This window comes from Culex quinquefasciatus, chromosome 2 (assembly GCF_015732765.1).
Source record: "Culex quinquefasciatus strain JHB chromosome 2, VPISU_Cqui_1.0_pri_paternal, whole genome shotgun sequence".
Lineage (NCBI taxonomy): Eukaryota > Metazoa > Arthropoda > Insecta > Diptera > Culicidae > Culex > Culex quinquefasciatus.
The window spans coordinates 147,183,734-147,209,944 of record NC_051862.1 but is presented as its reverse complement, the minus strand read 5'-3'; the positions used below and the strand labels follow the sequence as shown (position 1 = coordinate 147,209,944).

General features: G+C 35.0%; 2 protein-coding genes across 3 annotated transcripts in view; both read left to right on the top strand.

Annotated features, from left to right (window-relative positions):
* LOC6046680 (protein tiptop) overlaps positions 1-26,211 on the top strand; it is a 566,305-nt gene that overhangs the window by 26,833 nt on the left and 513,261 nt on the right. For both annotated transcript variants that reach the window (XM_038256883.1, XM_038256882.1), the window contains exon 2: positions 6,938-6,972. The gene's annotated coding sequence lies outside the window, so the exon portion shown is untranslated. The remainder of the gene's footprint in view (positions 1-6,937; positions 6,973-26,211) is intronic.
* On the top strand, positions 9,544-25,127 carry LOC119766345 (histone H1.1, embryonic-like; the record flags this gene model as incomplete). The annotated part of the gene is made up of 6 exons (XM_038250835.1): positions 9,544-9,549; positions 16,028-16,090; positions 24,058-24,105; positions 24,463-24,516; positions 24,561-24,650; positions 25,080-25,127. Coding segments are annotated over exons 1-6 (309 nt in total), but the record flags the coding sequence as incomplete, so codon positions are not given.

Here is a 26,211-nt window from a genome sequence, read left to right as displayed (position 1 = left end):
ATTCCTGTTTTAACTTGACATTAAATTGCAATATAAATCGAAATTTGTATAAAAAATAACTAGTTTTATGATTTTCGTTGGATTTTCAAAACTTTTTATGGATATTAACTAAATTGAATATGTTTTTTGATGTTATGCTTAAATAAATATATTTTTTTGTTTTTTTTTCTTAAACCTGAGATAAATTTAACACGAATCATGCAATGTGCAAAAATACAATAGGTTCATTTTAGTTAAAATTTCGAGAGGTGTTCAATTTTTTTACATTTTTAATCATGTTCAATGCTTTTGTTATTAAACTTTTCCATAAAAAATGCTTGAATATGTGCATGAGCTTTTAATGGTTTAATTTTTGGCATAAGTTACTGAACAAAACGAACTTCTAGGTTTTTGCTCAAAAGTATATTTTTGAATCAGGACTTCTGATAAAGACTTCTGATAATTCTGATATTATTTTCAACAATTTATTGGAAAAATCTTAATCCTTCGTAACACACACTCACCGCGGCTTTCGCCATCAGCACAAATCAACGAACGGAAAGTCTATCAGCAGGAAAAGTGTGGTGGTCGGGCGTAGAAGGCTGAAGATTATCCGATATTCGTCGGAGTCGGCATCATGTTCAGATGCAATTGCTCGTTCATGCTGGGAAAATGGGTCTCCGACAATAATATGCAGAGAAAATTGGCGCGAGGAAAAGCGAAGGGGCAGGGTGTACGATATCTTCTGCTCGAGCCACTTGAGACGCCACCCTGCGTCGTCGAAAGATTGGAGTCCGGCAAGAAGCTCATCAGATATTGGGATTCTGGGGGACCCGGTTTGGTCGGAGCACGATAAGATATTTGAGTGAATGAATCAGAATGAGAGCAAACAAATGGGGATGAAGACGGGAACAGGGCCAAAGATACCGGAATTATGTTGCTGGTTTTCCAGGTTGTGAGCATCGTCGAAGGCTGCAGAGATCTGGTGGCCGGAGCTTTGAGATGAAAATCTAAACAATCATACGTCTGCCGATTTTCTAGGTTAATACAACGAACTATGGTCCGCTTTTGCGACGACGACGTTCTTTAGGACTAATGCAGGTGAAAAAATCCATGGGAAGTAACAAAATCTTGGAGATGACTATGACTTGACTATGACTTGACTATGACTTGACTATGACTTGACTATGACTTGACTATGACTTGACTATGACTTGACTATGACTTGACTATGACTTGACTATGACTTGACTATGACTTGACTATGACTTGACTATGACTTGACTATGACTTGACTATGACTTGACTATGACTTGACTATGACTTGACTATGACTTGACTATGACTTGACTATGACTTGACTATGACTTGACTATGACTTGACTATGACTTGACTATGACTTGACTATGACTTGACTATGACTTGACTATGACTTGACTATGACTTGACTATGACTTGACTATGACTTGACTATGACTTGACTATGACTTGACAATGATTAATTTAACTTAAATTTCAATCAAACTTTTACGCAAATTCCCATGGAATCACAGGTGAGAAAATGGCCATGGTTCCTTGACGTGCACTCGTTTTTGCTCCCTCGGACTGCTTCCCAAGGATGACCGACCAGGTGTGTGTCTGTGTGGTGTTAGTGCATGTGATGTTGATTCGAAAGTTTTTGCAGACCAAACCTGGTCTGATGGCAAAAAGGACATCCTCGTGCGGTGTGTGGGGGGAACCGGGACATAGACATATACAATGATTCTCTTGAATTGTTTCAAATTGCTAAATCCATTGTGATGCATTTTGTTTCTGATTTTATGTTTAATTCAGTTTCGATTAGCATTTGTTCTTTACCTTTGTTATTAGTGCCAGGGAGATGTGATAGATGAGACGTGCTTGCTGGTGCTTTTAGAATTGGTTTTAAGGAAAGAGGATTTAAGCTGGGGGAAAAGGGGACAGAAGGAAAACGTGTTTCTTGCAGATGAAAGCAGATCATGTGCTGGAAGTGGATTCGTTTGTTGTACCTACTACACAAGCTCTAAATGCCCAATGAGTTGTGCTCTCGAGAGACTGATGAATCTCTGTAACATCCATTTCTCATATGTCTTTGGAATATGTAATCCAGGGAAGGATTGGGAATTAGGATCACTGGTTGTTCTTTGGGCTTGAATGTAAAACTTGGCACTCTTGACATCAAGTCGCAACATTATCAGGATAGTTACTGATTCTAAATTTTTAATGAAACTAAATCTTTATAGTTTTTGTTTGTTTGTAAATATTGGTTAAATTTATTTCAAAAAATAATACGATTTCTCTTCAAATAAATCTTTGCAGTCTGAAATAAACTTCAAAAAATTGCGTAAAACGAGTTCAAAACAAACCTCCTTCCACTCTCCCCTCTGACAGTGGGAACTGAACTCCAAAGATCTAGGTGCTATTCCGTGTACCAGAAGCCATAAAACACCATCAACTGGCAAGCACCAGCTGACGACGCCAAACCCGCCACGAATCGCGAAGTACAAAGTGTGCTGTTGTTATCCTCGTAGTCTGCTAATATCGTCGACAAATCGGCCTCCACTGACGGCGGTGAAAGCTGATGGAAAGGGACCAGTCTTGATGTATGGTTTTTGGGAGGCTCTGTGAAGGTGGTGGGGTTGGTGCGATTTTGATGGGGGTGACGATGATTCCCCTCTAAGCACAGACGGTGCGCGATTTGGCGCGGGCGATCATAAATAATTCATACTTAAATATGTTAAACACAATCGGGGACTTTGGGGGTGGCTGGTTAAAGAGTAGGGTTTATAAGATTAAGAATTGTGAATTGACACCTAAAAATAGAAAAAAAAAAATGTCATGGCAAAAAAAAAAGTTCATATAATGATTTGCAATTAAAAAAAAAACAAATAAATAGTTTTGGATAAGATCAGTTTTTTTTTCATTTTTGCTTTAGGCCGATGCAAAGTTGTTGTCCCTCGGGTCTAACCGGGGTCAAGGGGAGGCAAAAAAAAAAAATGAAATAACAAGCCAAAGTCTCACCATTTGAATGCAATAAGTGTTTTAAAATGCATTCTATACTAGTTCAGTTCTTTTGCAATCATTAGTTTTCAAAAAATGTATGATATGACGAAAATAAAAATTGCAACGAAAAAAATTTGTTTACGGTACATCGATAATTATCCAAAATTCTAAAGATTTTTTAATCAACCCAAACATTCTAAAATTGATTCTTAACACAGATGGATGCGTTTTAAATTGATTTCAGCTGATTGTACTTGAATTTCCATTGAAATTTTGAAGTTTTTTGGAAAAAATATTTTTTGCTCCCTGATGGGCCAACTTTGAAGAGGGGCTGGGAAGGGGGGGGGGGGGGGGGTAGGGGGTGGAATCAGTTAAAAAAAATGTACCAGCCTTATTATCGAGAAATTTCTGCATTGCATGGAGTATGATTTTATTTTTGTCGGAACACATTCATAATTTTGACATGGAATGGAGATATTTTTCCTTTTCTTGAACATATTGGCGTTGTCCTCAAATTTTTAACAAATCCGTGAAATTTCGTAAATACCGTAAAATTCTTATTAATTAAATAACTTAGTGTCCCTTATAGTATTTACACATTATGTATGATGTTCAATGCATGTTATTATACATGAACATTTTTTTTTATTTTAATATTTCAAAAAGAATGTGGAAGATCGATATATAAAACTGCAAAGAAAACGCAGAGCAGTTGAATATTTTGTTATTGAATCTCTGTAAAATTTACTTAAAAAAAATAAACAAATTGCATAAAATGCAAGGAAAGTATGAAACCAATTCTGTTCTCAGATATAGTTTTTTTATGTTTTTAGAATTTTGTAAGCACTGTAAAACATTTTCTAATTTACTGTACTTATTAATATTAAATGTTGAACAAAACTGTGTTATATGATATTTTGGCAGTTTTTTTTAAATACAGTCCAGACTCGATTATCCGAAGGCCTTGGCAAAATTTCACAAAAGAGCCGTGTAGAAGGTTGCCATTTTCTTCAAAGGCGGTGTCTATATTTGCTTTACAAAAAGTTTGCAACTTTTTGAAAACGAAAAAAAATAGAGAACAAAGGCATCGATATGTTGACACTCCCTTCGTGAGATTTAAATTTGATTTTTTTTTTAAATTTCTAATGGCATTTAGTATCCGTAATTGACATTCAAACTTATATACAAAACCCGATTTAATCCCACCTGGGGTGAGATAGAGCCTTTCTTACTAAAGAATATAACAATGATAGAACTTCTTTCAATTCATAACATCGACTTTTTTTATTTATAACGTCAGCACAAAAGAATATGTCGAAAGCAAAGTATTATAAATGATATGTTTTTCAAAAGAAATAAAAAACGCAATTTTCACCAAAAGAATATGTTTAACCGTACATATAAAGAATGTGACATTTTCAGAAAACGTTATTTGAGTTGTCTCCTACAAAACCCTTCAAACAGGATCAAGTTTCATTGAAGAGACTGAGAAATTGCAAAGTCCATAAAAAATCAATTTTGACCTAATTTCACCCCTACTGTAGGTTTATTTTTTGATGATTTGGCAATAAATAGCCACTCCAGCCGCAATAATTTTAATTATCGCAGCGAATAAAAAATATTTACTTCTAACTCAGACCGGACCCTGATATACCATTACACCGGTCATTGTATGCTAGCGATGCATAAAACGAACAGCGACCCAGAAAAGCAGCAACATCTAGAAAGAGGAAAGAATCATCAAAACGGAACAAGTTATAGAGCAATGCAATGTTTCTCTTGGGCCCTGCTGAGGGCGCCAAATTGCACCCTGACTTATGCACTCTAACTTAAGAAATCACGAAAAAATGGAATCTACTTTTAGGCGATTTTAGGAGCAAACGGGAAACAAATTGTTTGTAGCAGGATGAATGTCCTATGTCACAAAAGTTTTAGCATAACCATTGGACAGATATGCAAAACGGACAGGACAAAAAAACGAGAAGCTACGATATCGATCATGTTGAAGGAAATATCGGTAGACAAGCTACTACAAACGAGTATAAGTCGAGCAAAACATATATGCGCCAGCATTCTCGCGCCAGTATTCGAAGCTCAACTTGACAACTTGGCGACTTGGCGACTTGGCGACTAGGCGACTAGGCGACGAAGCGTCGAAAATCGATGCAGTGTGATTTTTTGGCGATTTTTCCGATTAAAATTCATGCTGAATCGACATATTTACGAAGATGGAAATGACGTCCTGGCTTAAAGTAAAACCTATACCTTTCTTTAGTAAGAAAGGCAAAAAGTAAATCGTTCTAAAAATTGATCCGGATTGCCGATCGATGTCAAATTTGTTTCAGATGCTCACTCATGGTCTGTACTATGAATGTAGAAAGAAATTTCGAATAAAATTAGAAACGAAAAATGTTGGCGAAGGTCACCAGGTGGGCTTTTACTTTTTTTTAGGGATTTTTTTGTTTATGGTAGGTTAATCAAACGGCTCTAACTCGAGAACCAAATTATGAATCGGGATGAAAATTTGGGAGGTTGTAGAGCTCGAAAAATGCATTTTTTGAGATAAATAAAAGGTATGAAAATGAAAAATTTTGACCATATTTTCATTTGAAAACTGTGTATTTTCTGGAAAAGTCTGGCCACATCCGAAAACAGATGGATATTTCGAAATTTGCGCGGCAACTCGCTCAGGTTCAGCACACTAGCTTTCATCTGCATTTAGAGGAATCGAAATCGGATTTATGGGAGCTGAGAACGGCGCGACACAAAATTTTGCAAAATTTTACCACATACGAACATCACTCGACCTCCACGGAATTTATTTTCTCAAAATTCGAGGGTTTGAGATAGACGAGTTCTGTCAAGGTGAATCGATAGAGCGTCGAAAATCGATGCAGTGTGATTTTTTGGCGATTTTTCCGATTAAAATTCATGCTGAATCGACATATTTACGAAGATGGAAATGACGTCCTGGCTTAAAGTAAAACCTATACCTTTCTTTAGTAAGAAAGGCAAAAACATATTATTTTTATTACAGAAAGCAATATCAGATATTAATATCGAATAAAGTTATTTCCTTTTTTTATTTTTCAATGAATATTCCAATAAATTAAATAATAGATATTTGTATTCTGGTCTGATCGTCTGAATAACATAAAAATAATATTTTTTGCAAATGGAATATCATAAATGTATGCAATTGTAAACGTGTTGAGATTTAGTTTGAATTCCCATTTATTTTAAGTTTCTTATTCATTTTGAAATATAGTTTAGGTTTTGAAACGTGGTTTCGTTCCATTTTCCATATTATTTTTTAAATTTTTGATCACCTTAGTGTTCCTCGTGCAATTTTTCAGTAGACTCAGAATTAACTAAACGATTGCCGAGAAACAGCCATTCAAAGATATAAACTTTGGATTAGCACTCAACAGAGTTTTAATGTTATAAAACAAAACATTTGTTAAATCTAGAGTAAATTTTCAAAACAATTATGAGTCATGAGTTTCCTATGCAAATAGGACCTTTTTATAATTCAACCGAGAAATCTACGATCTCTCCGATTTTTTCAAATATCTGGCTTATGAACCTTTTTTGATCTTTTCAAATATCAAGCCGCAATCAAAAATTTTATTTTTTTTTAAAGATCGTAAAATTTGCCAAGCTGTTGGTCCAGCATTCAATTGTCCCATTTTGAAAATCCAAAACTACAAAATTTATATAAAATTTAAATTTTTTACGAAATGGACAATGATAAACAGTATTAAAAAATCAAAAATATTTCTTCCTCTTTCCATGAATTTGGCTTAAATTATCTATAACTTAAAATATTGATGATGAGCAAAATAAAAAAAAAAATACAATAATTGGCAAATTGAACAATAAATCCATTTTTGAACTGGTTCCATTCTGAATATTTCTGTATTATCTACTTTCCAGGACACTTACGAAGAGCAACAGTGCAGTGATTAAAAGTAAGTAATTGCTTGAAAACAAAACAAACCCTTTTTAAACACACCACCCGGAAGCGCACGTGGCTTCTTTCGCGGAAAAAAGGCTTCTTCACACCTTCACACCATCCAAGTCTCTCCCCCTGGGTCCCATCATACCGTTTGACTTGCACCACGGGTATGAATCTTCAAGCAATTTCAGTATGGCGACTTGTATCAGAAGAAAGTGAGGCATTTTCGCTAGTTCTCACTGTTATGTGTTCTGCGTGCACGTCCGCAAATATCGACCACACACATACTAACACAAAGCACCACCAAGAGGCAAAAGGTAGTTACGAATATTGTTGGCACTTTTGTTAAAAAATATGCGGTTTTGCAAAAACAAATAACAAAACCAACTTTTAAGTGTAGTTCGACTATCAAACTTATAATTCGTTGCTGATTTGTTAGGACATTTTTTAAAAATAAAAAGTTTTTTTGCAGCACCCCTTTTGGGCGGACATTTCAGTTGTCACCTTTTGGTTCCTTAGATTAACCATGGATAATTTCACAGTGTAATAAACAGGGCAGCTACCACCACGCGGCGCCACCGTTTTGATTGAGAAAATGGTACAGGTTTTTCAGACGAGTTTCAATCCCGTGCTTGCACTCTGGCTGCTGTTGATTTGTGGTACGCATTTTGCGGCCACATTAGCACTCCTCAACACAGAAACAAAGCCCACCTACAAATTCAAACATACACACTAGAGTGTAACAAAAATGACTTTTTGGTGGGCATTCAAGGGTTTGTTCCGGTGGGAATACTAAGCCCAAATCCAAAATATGAGCTTGATTGGACGTAACAGGAGCTGGCGCTCCGCCCTTCAATTTTAAATGGGATTTAACCCGCAAAAAAAGATTTTTTCAAAAATGACACTTTTTGAGGCGTTTTGGCCACCAATGCGTTTACCAAAAACATCACTGGCGTGTTGGCCAGATCCTTGCGCATCTTTTGGTATATATAACATTGACATTTGGAGCACCCTGGAGCTCGGTACAGGCCTTCAAAGTTTGGCTTTTTTTTTTAAATCGGCCCCGGCAAAATCAAATGGCGTCTAGGGCGTCGCGAGGCGCGACGCATATCTTTTTTTGCCGGGGCCGATTTTTCGAAAAAATGCCAAACTTTGAAGGCCTGTACCGAGCTCCAGGGTGCTCCAAATGTCAATGTTATATATACCAAAAGATGCGCAAGGATCTGGCCAACACGCCAGTGATGTTTTTGGTAAACGCATTGGTGGCCAAAATGCCTCAAAAAGTGTCATTTTTGAAAAATCTTTTTTTACGGGTTAAATCCCATTTAAAATTGAAGGGCGGAGCGCCAGCTCCTGTTACGTCCAATCAAGCTCATATTTTGGATTTGGGCTTAGTATGCCCACCGGAACAAACCCTTGAATGCCCGCCAAAAAGTCATTTTTGTTACATCCTAATACACACGCACATGTATCGTACGTATCGCGCAGACTTCACAAAATTTACGCCAAATTTTCTAAGGTTTATCATGACATAACCCTTTTATACACTGTGACATTAAATGTTGTGAATTTGCTTCAATTATATTTTGTATTTTTTTCTTTTTTTAAATGTATTTCAAAAAGTTAGTTTTTATAAGCTGCCGGTTATTATGTCAATGATTTACTCATCTTAGTATTTCAATGTCTTTGTGCAAAATTAAAAAAAAAAAAACATCTGTTCTGTTTTACGCTAAGATTGTTTTGTAAAAAAAAGATTATTTTTAACAGTTTCCTACACCCAACTGGCAGTCGCATGATTGTGATGCATGGCGGCATGAAAGTATATCAGAATCTGCATGAAAACTGTCCTCATGCATTTTTTGCGATATAGGGGTATGACATTTTTGCCCGTTACCGACAATTATCGACATTACCGACGGCTTTTTGGTTGTATTTCACAAAAAAAACCTAAACAGAACGAGGATTGAACCACTAACTTCTTGGTTATTGATCCGACACGCTACCACCGCGCCATGGACGCTTGATGAAAAGTGTGTGAAAGAGCACCAACATATGCTTCTCTTTGGAGTGTTGCTCGGGGATGGGCCAGCATTATATGTGTTGGTGAGAACTGCAGATCGCTGAATTTTTTACACGCGGGCAAAAATGATCTACGGGCTTGCTGCAAAAAATGTTATAAAATATGACATTTTCTGCAGCAAATCCAATGTTGCAGATTTTGAGATATATTTTTCCTTTGGGTGTACTATTTTTGCCTTCATAGACACGCATAACTCTCTCCAGCTGACTCTTTAGTCTGACGAGCCCAACGCTCGTGTGCGTATGTGTGTTTTCAACCCTTACGACGAGCCTCTCGTTTGTGGCGGCTCCAAAACAACTTGTTGACTGCCGACACATACACACAGCCCAACATGCGTGCCGCCACGGTCGTCGTGTCAAGTGCTTCTGCTTCTTTGAGCTTGATAGATGGTGTGGGTGATGGGTGGCGTGGTGCCCGGAGAGAGCCCACCAAACGACGACGCGTGCGAACGCAAAAAGGATTAGACAGACAGGCCCTCCTCGCTCCCTTCGAAACGCGAGCTGCATGTCGGTGAGTTGTGGTTCCGCAGAAAATCACACGCAATTTACGGGGTTTATTATGATGTGGGTGGAGGGTATAGAGTGCTGTCTTGTTAGCGTCTGTGGATAAATAGTTTAATTTGATTTGAAAAATCATATTGTGACTGTGAGCCTTGCATAATGTTTTACGAAATGGGAACCAAAACAAAAAAAAAGTTTAAACATTTTCTTATGATTGTAAATCTTATATTCAAAAGCACTTTTTATTGAATAAACTTGTTTTTGAGCACGAAGGATCGGAAAAATGAAACTCAAAAACTCATGATCTGGATTATTTTGCGAAACACTTATTCCAATATTACACTTGCAGGTGTAACGTCATACGTCAAAAGACATATAACTTTTCGTAAATGAACAAAGATTATAAACAATACGAAATAAGTTAATAAAATTAATGCTAACAATTACATTCACAAAAAAAAACATATTTTCAACTGATTTGATTTCCTTTGAAAAGTTAGGAAGCGATTGTTTTTTTTTTGCGTGTTTCTTCTCTTCTCTTTTTCGCGAGTGAAGAACGATCACAAGCGAAAATAAGCCTTTTTTCTCAAAATTGTGTAGAGCTCTATAACGCTTATAAATAAATGGAATATATTAGAAAAATAACTTTTTTGGGCAAAACTAAAGACATCTGAAAACAATTTAAAATACGTTCCCCTGTGTTTATGATCATATTCAACTTATTTGGGTTATTTTAAAAAATAATAAAAGTTTTAGTAAATTTTTAATGTTCAGAACCGCAAAAAGTTATTTCTCCGCAAGAAAAAAAAGTGTTCGTAAAAACATTGATTTTTTTAAAACCTATGATTGCAAACCGACTGTGCTGCTGTATAATGCATTTCCTATGCATTTTAATCTTTCCTCATTGAGCCAAGGTTATAATCCCGCTCAAAATAATCTTTATAAATCAAGATTTCTGAAGATATACAATTCGACTAAACAGCTTATATTTCTCTAATGCAAACAATAATTCGATTTATTGTGTTTATCACGTAACTCACGTAAGGCACGTAGCAAAACAAATAATTTAAAAGATTTATCAAATAAATTTTATATGTTTTCAGTTGATGAGACTTTTACTGACATTATTATTTTTAGGTTTTTTGAATTTTTTTGCCTTTGATTTTTGGCTCGATTTTGAAGGAAGAGGGGGGAGGGATAAACAATAAAAATGGTCTGACCTGCAGTCAAAAATTGCGGTTCCTTAAACAATGTTTTAAAAAATATATATAAAAGCAATAAAACTATTTTTATCAGAAAAGACAAAATTAACCAAAAGTTCATTTTAATTGAAAACTGGACCAACAAATTCCAATTTATCATCAACTCAAAATTATTAGCTGAGGTGGTTAGAATCTATTGTATTGGAAGAGTTAAAACAGTCCTTTTTTATTTCAAAAATTATATCACTAAATATGACCATTTTGGGATGTTGTATGGATATTTATATGAAGAAATAAAGAAATATATTTGCAAAAACTAAGAAATTATTTTTGTGCAAATTTATCTTCAACTGAACCAAAATTATATTACAAAAATATCAAGAACTCTAAAAGTAGTTTGTGCAACAAGTTGAAAATGAAGATTTGGAGTTGGATTAGCGTGGTTGCCTCTCACCCAGTTGGCTTGGGTTCGATCCCAGCCGGTTACGGTGGAATTTTTCGAGACGAGATTTCCCTGACCACGCCTTCCGTCGGATGGGGAAGTAAATGTTGACCCCGGTCTAACCTAAAGGGTTAGGACGATAGCTCAGTCCAGGTGTAGGAGTTGTCTCTCTGGGTCCTGCCTCGGTGGAGTCGCTGGTAGGCAGTTGGACTCACAATCCAAAGGTCGTCAGTTCGAATCCCGGGGTGGATGGAAGCTAAAGTGTAAAAAGAGGTTTGCAATTGCCTCAACAATCAAGCCTTCGGACACCTAGTTTCGAGTACGAATCTCGCAATTGAGAACGCCAAGGCAATGCTGTAGAGCGAATAATTTGATTTGATTTTTGCTACTTTTCGATACAATTTTTGAAAAGATGAAATTTTTCAACACATAGGGGAAGGTGGGGCAAGACGACCATATGGGGCAAGAGGAACAATCGCTCCTACGGCCGTAATTTTTACAATTTTGATTATTTCCAGTATGAGGAATTGTTGCTAGCAATGCAATTAACTGATTCTACTACCACATAACCGCCAAAATGACGTAAACGCCACGGGGCATAAGATTTAATGAAGTTTTTTTCAAAACCTTTGTTTTCTTATAATATTTGGAAAGTACAAAATAAGGCTTAGGGTTCGTTTTAAGGCTCATTTTATCAAAATGCTATTTTTCCTAGATCAGTAGTGTCCCTACCAATGACATGCACCTATTACAAAGTATGATTTAACTTTTGGTTATTTTTGTTGAGAGCTTTAAAAAAATCTTGTTCAGGTGGGGCAAGTGTACCATATGGATTTTTAGTATGGAAAAAATTACGAATTGCTGCAAGAACATATTTTATTGGGAAATAAATACATGAAAGTACTTAAAAACTGATAAACAATCGTTAAAAAAAATTGTTCATACAATGTATAGTAATATTATGAAAATTTACTATTTATCATCGAAGTAGTATTTTTTTTTCGCAAAAACGATAAAATATTTAGTAAAATATTATTATTTAATCTAAAAATGAAGAAACCATTCAAATACATTCTAATCTGATGTATCTAAGTGATAACAGTTCAATTGTTAGCAAATTAACATGTTTTTTCATGCATTGTTCCTCTTGCCCCAACGGGTTGTTCGTCTTGCCCCACTAGTTGAGTAGAACGTACGGAAAATCGAAAATTTTAAAATCAATTTTTCACATTAAAAAACAGGATTTTTTAAAAACTTGTTTTAACAAAGTCTTAGTCAAGACCTAGAATAAGATGATTATAATAAAATCCGACAGATTTTTTAACTTTTTAATGGGTTATAACGAGCATTTCCTTAGCTTGTTACACTTGCCCCACTTTCCCCTAAATGGATGCTGAATTAATTTTTTTGCCATTCCGTCGTGAAACTACTTACTTTTCCTGTCATTCTTGAACGACGAAATAGCCTACTTTTCTGTACCAAAAATAACAGAATCGAATAGCAACACTTTTCAAAATAAATGCTGAAAAGTTCTACTTTTCAGCACTCAAATGGGTGCTGAAAAGTTGAACTTTTCAGCACTTGTTTCGAAAAGTAACACTTTTCAACAATTTTTTGATTTAAACGATTTAATGACAAAATACATGAAAATTTGACATAAAATTTCACTCAGTGTGTGTTTTTTTGGAATTGCAAAAAATGTTGTATGGAACTCGTTGCAAAACTTGATTTTTCAGCACTCTTCGTATTTATCCAACTCGGTGAACCTCGTTGGATAAATGTACGACTCGTGCTGAAAAAATCCTCTTTTTGCAACTTGTTGCATAAAATACTATTTTGGCAATTCCGTCGTGAAACTTTTTACTTTTCCTGTCATTCTCGAGCGATGAATCGGCCTACTTTTCTCTACCAAAAATACCAGTTCAGAAGAGTTCTACTTTTTAGCACTGTATTGGGTACTGAAAAATTAAACTTTTCAGCATTGGTATCAAAATGTAACATTTTTAAATATTTGTTTGTTTTGCACGGTGACACATGGATTTTAACATAAAATTCCATTCAAAGAGCGTTTTTCGGAATTGCAAAACATGTTGGGCGTCATCCATAAAGTTGTAAATTTCCCGGGAATTCCCGAAGTTTAAGCGGAAGTATACATTATCTTAAATTTTTGGAACTATTATTTGAAAATGCTCTGAAAAAATAATAAATGAACAAACTCAATATGATTTTGTTCAATTAAATGTATTGTTTGGTTTATGTGTAATTAATTAGATTATCAAAATTATGATATCAGAATTATTTCTGATAATATTAATTTTTGAAGCAACTGGGAAAAGATCTTGCTTAATGAGTATTAAATTATTACAATTAGGTAAGCTTTTAACAGATTGATGTTATTTCATCAAAACAATAGTGACTCCTTACCTCCAAATTAAAATTGCGATTTTTTATGTTTCTATTAACCATGATCAAATGAGATGAAAATCGACTTTGTGCAAAAAGTATTAATTTAATTGGTCAAATACCTAGTACTAAAGAAATTACAATTTGAAGTAAAAGAATTATGGAGCACTGGTGCAAGTACAGGTGTTAGAGGGTTTAATGTGAAAAAATAGAAGACTTTTTGTGAAATGATGTAAATTTATCACATAATTTAAATCATGTTGCATAACAATACGAAAAATTCATTGAAAAATTACTTCTATTGTTCGTTCTCAAAAAAATGTAAAAATAAATTCAAAGCTTGCTTCAAATATTTGAAAACATTGGGTTGTTTGGAGTAAAACCAACACTTAAAAGCTACCATTTGTTCAAAAGCTGAAACCAGTATTTGTCATGAAAAACATAATTTCTACATGTTTTTATTTTCTTATTTCAATAAACTGGTCACAGAGGCAAGTTTAAAATTTCTTATCAAAAAATACCAAAATACCTTTTCTTGTAGTTGAATGATTTTTACATGCAGTCAAGCTGTTAGTTGATCTTCATACTTATTTTAACCATTTTTAACATTGGCCTTTACAATTTTGATGCATAATATCAATTATAACCAAGATCATAGCAATTTTCATAAAAAATTAAATTTCCCGGGAATTCCCGGGATTTCCCGGAAAATTGGTTGAAAATTTCCCGTTTCCCGGGAAATTTGTAACCCCGGGAAATTGGACGCTCTACAAATTAGAAAAAACGTAACGCACCGCGTAAAAAGAGGTTTCACTGTACCCATATTGCCCCAATTGGTATGGTTCCGTAAATGTCCTCCCGGGAGAACCTTCTCCAGAGCACTGGCCACTCCGGGTGTGGCCAATCCTGTAAAAGTTGCCATTTTCATTACCAGTGTCATAAACCATGAATTTTGATACCCATATTGCCCCAATTTGTATGGTTCCGTAAATTTTATCCCGGCGGAACCTTCCCCAGGGCCATGGTCACTCCGGGTATGGCCAATATCCTACCAGTTTGGTCCCAACCCCATTGCCTCAAATCATTCTGGTTTTCCGGTGACCGTCCTAACAATCTTCATTAGAACAGAATTCCTCCCAAGTTGGTGCACAACCTGTGTCTATCAATGTGTGGATGTGTGTGTCTGGGCAATAAAATTATCATCGTGGATCCGTCTTTGACAAAACCTCGGTAGGAAATTATCTGAGGCTATCTGTTAGCTTATCGCATTAAATGTGTCAAGAATTAAAAAAATATTATAATTACATACATGTAATCCCATCGGGCACCTAACATTGTGGAGTATTAAATAGCTAAATAGGAAGTGTGCAGGCAATTTCTTATCAAAACCTTGTAAATATTTGTTGAAATAGTGAGCGTTTGCAATTTAGACGAACTAATAAAATTCCTGCACTTAACTTAAATTGGTCGACAAACTAGTTTACATTTCAATTCCCCCCCTTCCCATCATCCCGTTCCAATTGAAAGTCAATCCCATTCCTGCAGTCAGTCAGAGGTGCAAAAATAAAAACATATCACTCATGTCCGCGCGATGCAACCGGCGAATGATGGCAGCATGCCAGCAGCTTAGTGAAGCGTGAACGACGACGACGACTGTCCGTTCATCCGTCCATCAGCCCCGTTCGTAGGAGTATCGCGGATATAACAGGCCGTACGAGACGGGCCGGGTAATGTGAGAGCAAATTGGACAAGTTGGTCAATCAAAAGGTCTCTCTCGCGCGCGCAGGCAAATGAAATGGATGAGTGGGTGAAATGAGTGAAGAGGTGAGGTGCGGTGAGGTGAGAGGAATAAAGTTTTATTGCTCATCGCGGAACGGTTCCCTGCTCGACGACTTATTTTCATTATTTATCCGCGCGCCACTTATTAATATCAAAGTGCATTTCCACGTCAGAGAGCGGCCAAACCAATCACTCATACTCTCCGGTGAGTGACAGCTGACAGGCATTAAAGTCGTTGCAGCGCGAATCGCGAGCTCCGTGAGACGTCACACTGGAATGGTGTCAGCAAAATTGATTACCGGACCGGAGTCGGGACGCCACTGTCATATGGCAGATCATATTGAGGTAGTCCTTGGGCGCGTTGACTAGCCCCGCCAGTGTAATTGATTGGCGAGTTATTGAGTTGGAAAACGGTACTTAAATCCGGCGTTGTTTACTCAAGTTGATGTGAATAATGTCCTAGATTTTAATCCACTGCTTGAAGGTACGAAAAATTTCCGATTTTCCGCTCCAGCGGGTGTCAAGTACTTACTATACTCAACGACCTCATAGTTTGGCGCTCGTCATCACATTCACGCAAACAACTCATCTCATCTCTTGGCGTCACGCGTCTTGGCCCTCGCCGCATCTCATCTCTCGATGTCAATCTCCTCCTCAACTAGAGAGAGGGCGATGACGAGCGCAAAACGAGCCGGGCCCCGCAAGACGAAAGAAGCCGCAAGGTGGTAAGGTGATATCCTCCTAGACTTTGGATGAAGCTCTGGGTATGGTCACTAACCCTTGGCTTGTTGATGCTGAAAATAAATGATTTTTTATATATAAAACCACATTGTTTTTTTTTTTTATCAAAATTTAAACTTTTTTGTGTTTTTAATTTGCCTAAGTGACGCAGTTTTTTACTTGTTATGCTTAAACTAATGTTTTATTTTGTTTTAATTTACGAAAACATAAATAAATAAAGAATAAAAATTATTTAAAATGTATTCCAAGACTAATCAACGCAATAAAATGGATGATATTTTCAATTACAGTTGAAATAAAAATCATAAAAAAAACAATAAGAGGCCATCCATTAACCAAGTGGACACTTTTAAGCTTCTTCGAAAACCACCAGTCATTAACTGAACTGACTAAAAAATTTCATATTTTTTCTTGATGAAAAGTTATTATTGGTTACAGTTACATTCTTTTTAAAAATTTTAAATCATGTTTTTTTGAAAATCAACAGTTTTATTAAGTGTAGCGGAAAGACTCTCTAGAATCTCACCATTTTCGAGATTTTTTGATTGTTGATTTGTTGATTTGGATTAGGCTTTCACGGCGTGTTTTCTAGAACAACCTTATCAGGAAAAAATAGTCATCGCTACTTTCAAATGTGTCTTATAGGAAATTTTCTCAGCTGTCCAATGCTTCTAAGAGTGAAATGTTTCGTCGGGAAATTCCTGAGATATCTCTAGTTTATTGTTTTTGGTTTTAAATTCCTTTATTATTTATTGGAAACTTTTAAATAACAGTCCAGGAAATTTGTCAAATGATGTGTTTCATGTGTCTTTTACTCATCAAAATGTGCAGAATAAGACAAAAAAAACTTTGTAGAAGGTTGCAAACCGCTAAACATTTTGCAAATCATGTTTTGTCTAAGTTTTTGAATATATGGGATTTATTCAGAAATTAAAATCTTAAAACAGTGTAAAAATATATTTTGTACAAGAATTATTTGATAATTACATATTTTTTGTGTACAAATAACACGTGTCTTCACTGATTTAGCTTGTTTAACCGAAACTATGGCAGGTTTGTGATTGTTAATGGTATTATTGAATTTTAATGAATAAATTTGATATTTTCTTAAGCAAACATTAACCTGGCACATAAATACAAATATGATTTGAAATCGAAAATATACTACATATTACTGTAGCAAGCTTCAAAAGTCATATTTTCATCAGTATAAAATAAAAAATTAAATTTTATAAAATATTTTTTGTTGAAAATGCACTTAAAAGTAGCACTTAAACTCGAGTCTTTCAATTCAGAATGCTGAAAACACCGTCACAAACATTTTTTTTTGTTTGAACAAAAAAATAATATTTTAACAAAAAAAAACAAACAGAAACTTTCTTATCAAACTATTTGAAAAAAAAATCAAGAAATATATATATATTTTTTTTATAGATGAGGTTGAAGATGAGATGAAGTTTATAACTTCTAAAATATTGCTAATCATTTAATCATTTAATACAAAAAAACTAAAAAAATCATTTCATACTAATCAAAAGTATTTCTCCTAAAGCTCGCAACAGTAATTTGCAGTTTAATTTCTAGTATTAAACATGTTTTGTATCCATGCAACTGTTTAGTGTTTGATTAAGGAAATATTATATTTATTCAAAAAAATCTTGTAATACCCTATCAATCTCAAACCTGTAGAAATTTCGGTTGTATCAGCTAATTCCAAGCTGGATCAGAGCAGACCGGTGTTATTTGTACACATCAATTATGTAATAATCTATTTGTTCTTTTAAAAATAATATTTCAATACGATTTTATTATTTTAATATTTGAATAAATCCCACATATCCAAAAAATCGGTTAAAATTTAATTTTCAAAATGTTTAGCGGTTTGCAACCTTCTACAAAGTTGTTTCTTGTCTTATTCTGCACATTTTGATGAGTAAAAGACACATGAAACACATAATTTGACAAGTTTCCTGGACTGTTATTTAAAAGTGTCCAATTAATAATCAAGGATTTTAAAAGAAAAAACTTAAAATAGAGATATCTCAGAAATTTCCCGATGAAACATTTCGCTCTTAGAAGCATTGGAACGCTGAGAAAATTTCCTATAAGACACATTTGAAAGTAGTGATGACTATTTTTTCTCCTTAAGGTTGCCCAGAAAACACGCCGTGGCTTTGTCCATCAATTCCTTGAGTTCAAATATACCATTTTGCTTCATTGGGTTCTACATGCAACTTTCCATACAAATTTGGGGGCTGTCTACAGATAAGTGCAGTACAAATATTTGAAAATCTGTATACCCAACTGAGCATCAATTGTCCGCGAGAATAATGTTCTTTGATGGTGTGAGTTTGTGGCATTATATTTTCAAATAAAATATTGAGTTCTCATGAAATTTTGTTGAATTCTCTCGACCCTGTATTTTGAGTGTAACTTGAGAAGATTTTTTTTGTCTGATTTCGTGTCTTTTGCAAAGTTGTAGGTTATATTTAGGACTTTTCGTAAAAATATGTACTTTAATTACCTTTTTCACAAAGAATGATTTTGACATTTGTTTAATGTTTATATTAGTGTCTACTTTTGAGCTATTTTTCACCATGTGTCATGATTTTTGAAAAGCATTAAAAAAATATTTCGATCAAACATTTTCTAAATTTTCAGAAAATTTAAAAAACACGCAATTTTGCTATTTTTTTAAATTAAATGCACCGTTTTTGAGGTCTGTAAATTTTTTGGTCAACATTTTCTGAAAAAATGTCTTTTTTTAATTTTTAAAATATTGTCCATTCTCGTTTATCTAAATTCTCGAAAAAAATCTTTTTTGACTTTGTTGATATGAACTTTAGTTGATGAGATAAGGACATGCAAATAATTGAAATAAACCCTTTACAACCAAACCCCACCTTTTACGAGCTTCGATTTAAAAAAAATCGCCAGAAATATATTTTTCAACCTATTTTTGATCTTTAAAAAGCATTGGAAATAAGAACTCTTAAATTTGTATAAAATGTATGAATTGGACATTTCCTAAATTTCAAGTAAAAAGAAGAATTCAGTAATTTTTTAGTGTCTTAGACTATGCCTTTACGCTTTTTTTTTTACAATTTAAATGATAACGGTGTCATTTTATAGCAGAAAATGTGAAAAACAAGCAAAAACTGGAAAAGTGGCTATAAAAACATGAAAAATAAGATAGGCAAAAGTTGTTCAAAATGACCTCCGGAACAAAGGAAAAATAAAAAAATCGAAAAAAATATTTGGGCAGTAGATGCTTAAGAAAATTGGGTTTTTGTGAGTGCTACCCATTTGGCCCTTAATTTTATTTTCAATCGATTATATCTTGGAAACTATTGATCCAATTTTCAATGTTGACTCGTGTGAAATTTTCACTCTGGAGAAAATATTTTCAATTTTTTTATCACATGATATTCGTGATCTAAAACATGTAAATTATTTTTTTATCTCGAGAAGGGATTTTCTGATTGCTTCCCTTCTCCCACAACCGGTGTAAAAACATTCCGAAAATAAGGAGGCAAAATAATATTTAAAAAAAAAACATTGAAAATGTAATTGCAACAACTGAGAATAATCTGAAATGCATTTTCCTTTTTCCTTTTTCCTTTTTCCTTTTTCTTAAAAAGCATGTTTCGGTTTTGTAAACGATGTTTAGTTTTTTTATTGTGATTTTTTTATTTAAAATGCCGAAATAAAAATCTATTTTGAAATAAATGTTGGAAATGTTGTTAAAATTATCTCTTTGTTGATCAAATTGAGTTTTGAAAGCCTTGTAATAATGTAAGGTTGAATTTTAAAATTTTGATAATAATTTGTTTGAAAAGAGCAAAAAAATATATTTAAAAATCAAAATTGAATCAATTCTCTCCGAGATATCACAAGTTGCAATGTACAAGCTAATTTTCAAAAACGTACCATGAAATTTGAACACATTGTTTGTGGTTCCCAATTTCATGAACGGATGTTCACGATTTTGGGAACTCTTTTTCCTCCGTGTAGGTGACATTCAGAAAACTCATTTTCAGTGAATTTAACCTTTAAGTGGCTGTATCTCAGCAACCAACAATTTTCTCATATCTTCAATAAAATTTGCGGTTTTGCCTCCATGGATAATCCTTCAATTGCAAAACTGTTTTATTTAATTTATTTTTTTTATATTTTTTTTAAATATTTTTTTAACGATTCGGTTAAATTCACCTCCATTGTATAAACAACAACAACAGCTATTTCAAAGCATTAGGATGAAATACCCATTACTTATGCAAAAATAAAATTTTAGAACCATATTTAAGATGTTCTTTTTCAATGTTTACGTTCGTTTTAAATGTTAGTATGTTTGGCAGGCTAGGAAATTGGTTCTATTTTCATCACATTTAAAGTTTCTCTTCGTTAAAACTAATTTATTTTAATATCAATTTAGCATAGCATAGCATTGGTGTCTACCCGTAGCTGCTACTTCGTTATTGACCAGGACCCCCAACATTGCTCCGTGGACCACAGATGAAAAGTAGGAACCAATCATCACCCCTTCGCAATTTTCAAAGGTCCCTATCGTGCTGATCAATACTGACGCCGGCCACGACCAGTGGTAAGACACGGGGAAGTGGATGGGAATGTTAGCCGATACTTGAGTGATGGGACCGCCAAATCGACTGCGTCTCCGACAAAGTATCACATGAGTTTTGAGGGGTTAGTAAGATGGGTATGAGGTCAGGATTCACTGTGGTAGGTGATGCGACCATGAGCAATTTGTTTATTGGTTGAAATTTTAAAAATCTTAGGCAGCCGGCTGCGGAAAGATACCTATCTAGGGATTTAAATATAGTATTAATTCGACCGCGATTCTCCAGAAATTCTCCGTCGGCGTGCCTTCCGATCAACGGTGATGTAGGAAGGGCTTCATTCATTAAAATTATTTTATATCATAAGCCTTAAAACATATCCGTCGACGTGCCTTCCGATCCTCGATGATATGGAAAGGACTTAATCTAGCAATACGACTTGCTTGTCTCAAAAAACAAAAATCGGATCGTTTCTATCGAAAACTATATAAAGAGAACAAAAATAAAATTCATCGGCCAACGAACGCGCGATCAAAAAATAAATGAAAAAAGAAGAAGAAGAAATCCAATCACCCCATGTACACAAATAGCGACACAAAAGAGACGGAAAATAAAAGGAAAAAAAAAAACAGGACTGCGCGTCCACACAGGCACCGCACTACTGATGCCATTATTTAATTATAATGACCAATCACCCCATGCACTCGAACAGCGACACAAAAGAGACGGAAAATAACACGAAAAAACAGGACTACACGTCCACACACGCACCGCACTACTCTAATTTATTTTAATATCAATTTTGCTTAAAATATCAATTTTGCTTAAAACTTTCTTTCCATCTTCCAACTGAGTTAACTTTTACTTGGCTAAATTGAAATTTAAGCTGTAATTGAACAACAAAGCATCAAAGCAGAAAACATGTATTCTGATGGAAATGGATGCCTTTCTCGCAATTGCTTGAACAAAAATAAAAAAAAATATGTCAAATTAAGTGAAACAAGGGTAACAGCATGTTTTTTCCTTAAGCACCTGATGTTGATCCATCATCACTGTGGCATTTAATTTAAAGCGTTTTTTTTACTATTTTAAATCAAGTTATAAGTTCAGTATGAAGTCTGCCAACAGATTTATAAAAAAAAAGACTTTATGATGGAATTAGAGCATTGCAATGCATTGGATGAAATTGGATTGTATTCATAACCTGCCAAATATACTAGAAATTGTCCTGACGCCGCCAGCATCCTACAATACTAAGTCTCTGAAAATTATTCAGGTCCAATAATTACTCAAATGTTTCTTGTTTTTACACTGTAAATAGTACTAGGCTTTGTTAAGTTTTCGGAAGAATTTTGTACCCCAAAAATTTCAAAAAAATAAAAAATACCAAAACATTTTTAACATTTCAACTGGAATATAACGAACACCTGATGCCAATGCACAACCTATAAACCAGAGTGATTTGGGATTACAATACACCCAGCTAGATTGAACTTAAGGAAGAAATTATTAGTAAAAGTGAATTTATGCTTATCAGGTAGACCTCCCCTCCCGTGTTTCACACCTTTCAAGAGGATATCGAGGCACCGTTTTCAACCGTTCGGATGACTGACGAGGAGATCGCATTCACCTTCTCGTGGAGTCTTTCCGGCTCGTCGAGGGGATACTACAACCAGGAGGGGCAGCCAATTTCTTCTCTTGCAAGACTTGAAGACGACGAGGGTGGCAGAGGGGCAAGATTGAAGTTTTATTCCGTGCAAAAGCAGAAAACATTTCAATCATCCTTTAGATTGAGTGTGACTGACAGTTCTATATATTTGTACGTGTGCAGAGCAGTCTCGTCGAGCAGTTTCGTGGTGAGGTGGGGTAGGATATTTTATGTCATCTTATAATATTCGCCTTCGAATTATGGGACGACGTCCCCGGACACGGTCCCAGAAGACTGGTTGTACTACTGTCCTTCTGGTGCAGAATTTCAAGCATCACCGGTTTGGTGAGTGGTTGAAGGTGCCAAACGGTCCGTTCCAGTTCACAGTGCCGGACAGAGGGAAGACCGCAGGCCTCAGAGTAACGTCGTCGTTGCATTTCCGGCATCCTCTGGGACAGACAGGAAGTGCGCGGTGACAAAAAAGTGCCCCGTCAGTGAGTCATAATTTCATGGGCCAGTGGGTTTTTAAGCATGGGAAGAGTCATTTTTTTTTTTTTTTCATTTCGAGAGTTCAATTGTTGAGGAAGGTGAGAGTGTGATTTGCGAGGCTGAGTCCAATTTTCGATGAGTGGTGGGAAAACTGACTACCAGCTTTAAAATTATTGATTGGAAATTCAACGAGAATTATCTAGGATTCATCAAAAAACATAGTTATTTTACAATGGAACCTTATTTTGAAATTTCAACCTGAATTTATTTTTTCACTTACATTACCAATTGAAGAGTTGTAAGCTTCTGGTTTCGTCACATCAGTTTGGAAAAACCCAAAATCCTCCTAGACAAACGAATCGACATTGGATTGATAAAAGCTTTTCTCTCACAGTTGTCCTTGTCTCGTGGAAATCGACAAAAGAATTCAAAAAATTTCACCCACTCATCCGAGAGAAATCACATCACCAAAAAGAAATACCTCCAATCAAACAAAACGATTTTGATGTATGTCAAAAATCAGATTGGAATAATATATCAAGGAATTTCTGTTTGTTTGGCAAATCCGAAATGACTGCACGGCAGCTGGATTCCGTTGGTTCTCCCTGGCTCTCCTTCGAAACCCTGAAGAGCTGCTCCTCCAAGTGAAATACCTGAAAACATGGCACGACACGGTGATGTGTGCTCTAGAACTCCCCCGACCTCCTTCTTCCACCAAAGCCTTCCAGCGAGATTCATTTTGCCTCCTCTTTGAGTTTTCAAGAAAAATAAATAAAATTTCAATCTGAATATGACACATAATTGATTTAAAACGTTTGTTCTTTCTGCCGAGTGTGGCAGCAGTTTTAGCGTGGTGTGGTGCTCCAGGGGTTTTCCGGCCACACAGATTTGCCAACGACGACGACGAGACACGTGGAAATCTGAGGTGGAAAATCCAAAACAGAATTTAAATTTTGCCCCTGATGTGGCTCGGCGAATGGTGCCGGCTTAGGAGACGAATCAAACTCAAGGAGCAGAGTGATTGTCCAGGTTTTGGCTCAGCAGTGGCAGAGGATTCGTGAACGCAAAAATTGTCCCAAAAAAAGCAAAAAGCAAAAAGCAAAAAGCAAAAAGCAAAAAGCAAAAAGCAAAAAGCAAAAAGCAAAAAGCAAAAAGCAAAAAGCAAAAAGCAAAAAGCAAAAAGCAAAAAGCAAAAAGCAAAAAGCAAAAAGCAAAAAGCAAAAGCAAAAGCAAAAAGCAAAAGCAAAAAGCAAAAAGCAAAAAGCAAAAGCAAAAGCAAAAGCAAAAACAAAAGCAAAAAGCAAAAGCAAAAGCAAAAAGCAAAAAGCAAAAGCAAAAAAAAAAAAAGCAAAAAGCAAAAAAAAAGCAAAAAAAAAAGCAAAAAGCAAAAAGCAAAAAAAAAAGCAAAAGCAAAAAGCAAAAGCAAAAAGCAAAAGCAAAAGCAAAAGCAAAAGCAAAAAGCAAAAGCAAAAAGCAAAAAGCAAAAGCAAAAGCAAAAGCAAAAGCAAAAGCAAAAAGCAAAAAGCAAAAAGCAAAAGCAAAAAAAAAAAAAAAGCAAAAGCAAAAAGCAAAAAGCAAAAGCAAAAGCAAAAAGCAAAAAGCAAAAAGCAAAAAGCAAAAGCAAAAAGCAAAAAGCAAAAGCAAAAGCAAAAGCAAAAGCAAAAAGCAAAAAGCAAAAGCAAAAGCAAAAGCAAAAGCAAAAAAAAAAGCAAAAGCAAAAAGCAAAAGCAAAAGCAAAAGCAAAAAAAAAGCAAAAGCAAAAAGCAAAAGCAAAAAGCAAAAAGCAAAAGCAAAAAGCAAAAAGCAAAAAAAAAGCAAAAGCAAAAGCAAAAAGCAAAAGCAAAAGCAAAAAGCAAAAGCAAAAAGCAAAAAGCAAAAGCAAAAAGCAAAAGCAAAAGCAAAAGCAAAAGCAAAAGCAAAAAAAAAAAAAAGCAAAAGCAAAAAGCAAAAAAAAGCAAAGCAAAAGCAAAAAGCAAAAGCAAAAAGCAAAAGCAAAAAGCAAAAAGCAAAAGCAAAAGCAAAAGCAAAAAGCAAAAAAAAAAAAAAAAAAGCAAAAAGCAAAAGCAAAAGCAAAAAGCAAAAGCAAAAAGCAAAAAAAAAAAAGCAAAAGCAAAAAGCAAAAAGCAAAAGCAAAAAGCAAAAAAAAAAAAAAAAAAAAGCAAAAGCAAAAAGCAAAAGCAAAAGCAAAAAGCAAAAGCAAAAAGCAAAAGCAAAAAGCAAAAGCAAAAGCAAAAAGCAAAAGCAAAAAGCAAAAAAAAAAAAGCAAAGCAAAAAAAAAAAAAGCAAAAGCAAAAAAAAAGCAAAAGCAAAAAGCAAAAGCAAAAGCAAAAAGCAAAAGCAAAAGCAAAAGCAAAAAGCAAAAAGCAAAAGCAAAAAGCAAAAAAAAAAAAAGCAAAAGCAAAAAAAAAGCAAAAAGCAAAAAGCAAAAAGCAAAAAGCAAAAGCAAAAGCAAAAAGCAAAAAGCAAAAGCAAAAGCAAAAAGCAAAAGCAAAAGCAAAAGCAAAAAGCAAAAGCAAAAGCAAAAAGCAAAAAGCAAAAAGCAAAAAGCAAAAAGCAAAAACAAAAACAAGAAGACAAGAAGACAAGAAGACAAGAAGACAAGAAGACAAGAAGACAAGAAGACAAGAAGACAAGAAGACAAGAAGACAAGAAGACAAGAAGACAAGAAGACAAGAAGACAAGAAGACAAGAAGACAAGAAGACAAGAAGACAAGAAGACAAGAAGACAAGAAGACAAGAAGACAAGAAGACAAGAAGACAAGAAGACAAGAAGACAAGAAGACAAGAAGACAAGAAGACAAGAAGACAAGAAGACAAGAAGACAAGAAGACAAGAAGACAAGAAGACAAGAAGACAAGAAGACAAGAAGACAAGAAGACAAGAAGACAAGAAGACAAGAAGACAAGAAGACAAGAAGACAAGAAGACAAGAAGACAAGAAGACAAGAAGTCAAGAAGACAACTAAATAGAATTTTCAAATTAGAAACCTGTCCCCATAATTGAACGATAAGACAAATATGCGTTCAAAGGACATAACTGATCATCGTGTCTGCCCGTTCGATGGTGCTCCACGTGTCCGGATGTGTGGCACGTCACGTGGTTTCGATTTTTGTGAAGCGGCAAATATCATTTTTGAAAGCTTTCAGAAGCATAATGCATTTTCCCCAGATATCGGTTTTGTCCTGCCGGGTCATTGGGAAGATTCTCCTGAGGGTCGATCCGAGCAACGATCCAGAGGAGCCTTGAGAGAGGTGTTTTGCCCAACGTGACGTGAGCGCAAATGGACGCAATTTTTCCGGGCCGGTTCCTGCCCCAGCAGACAATTGGATCACTTTAAATCCAGCCTCCGTCCGTCGCATAATGCTTCCACAAATCACTTCAGCCAGAGGAC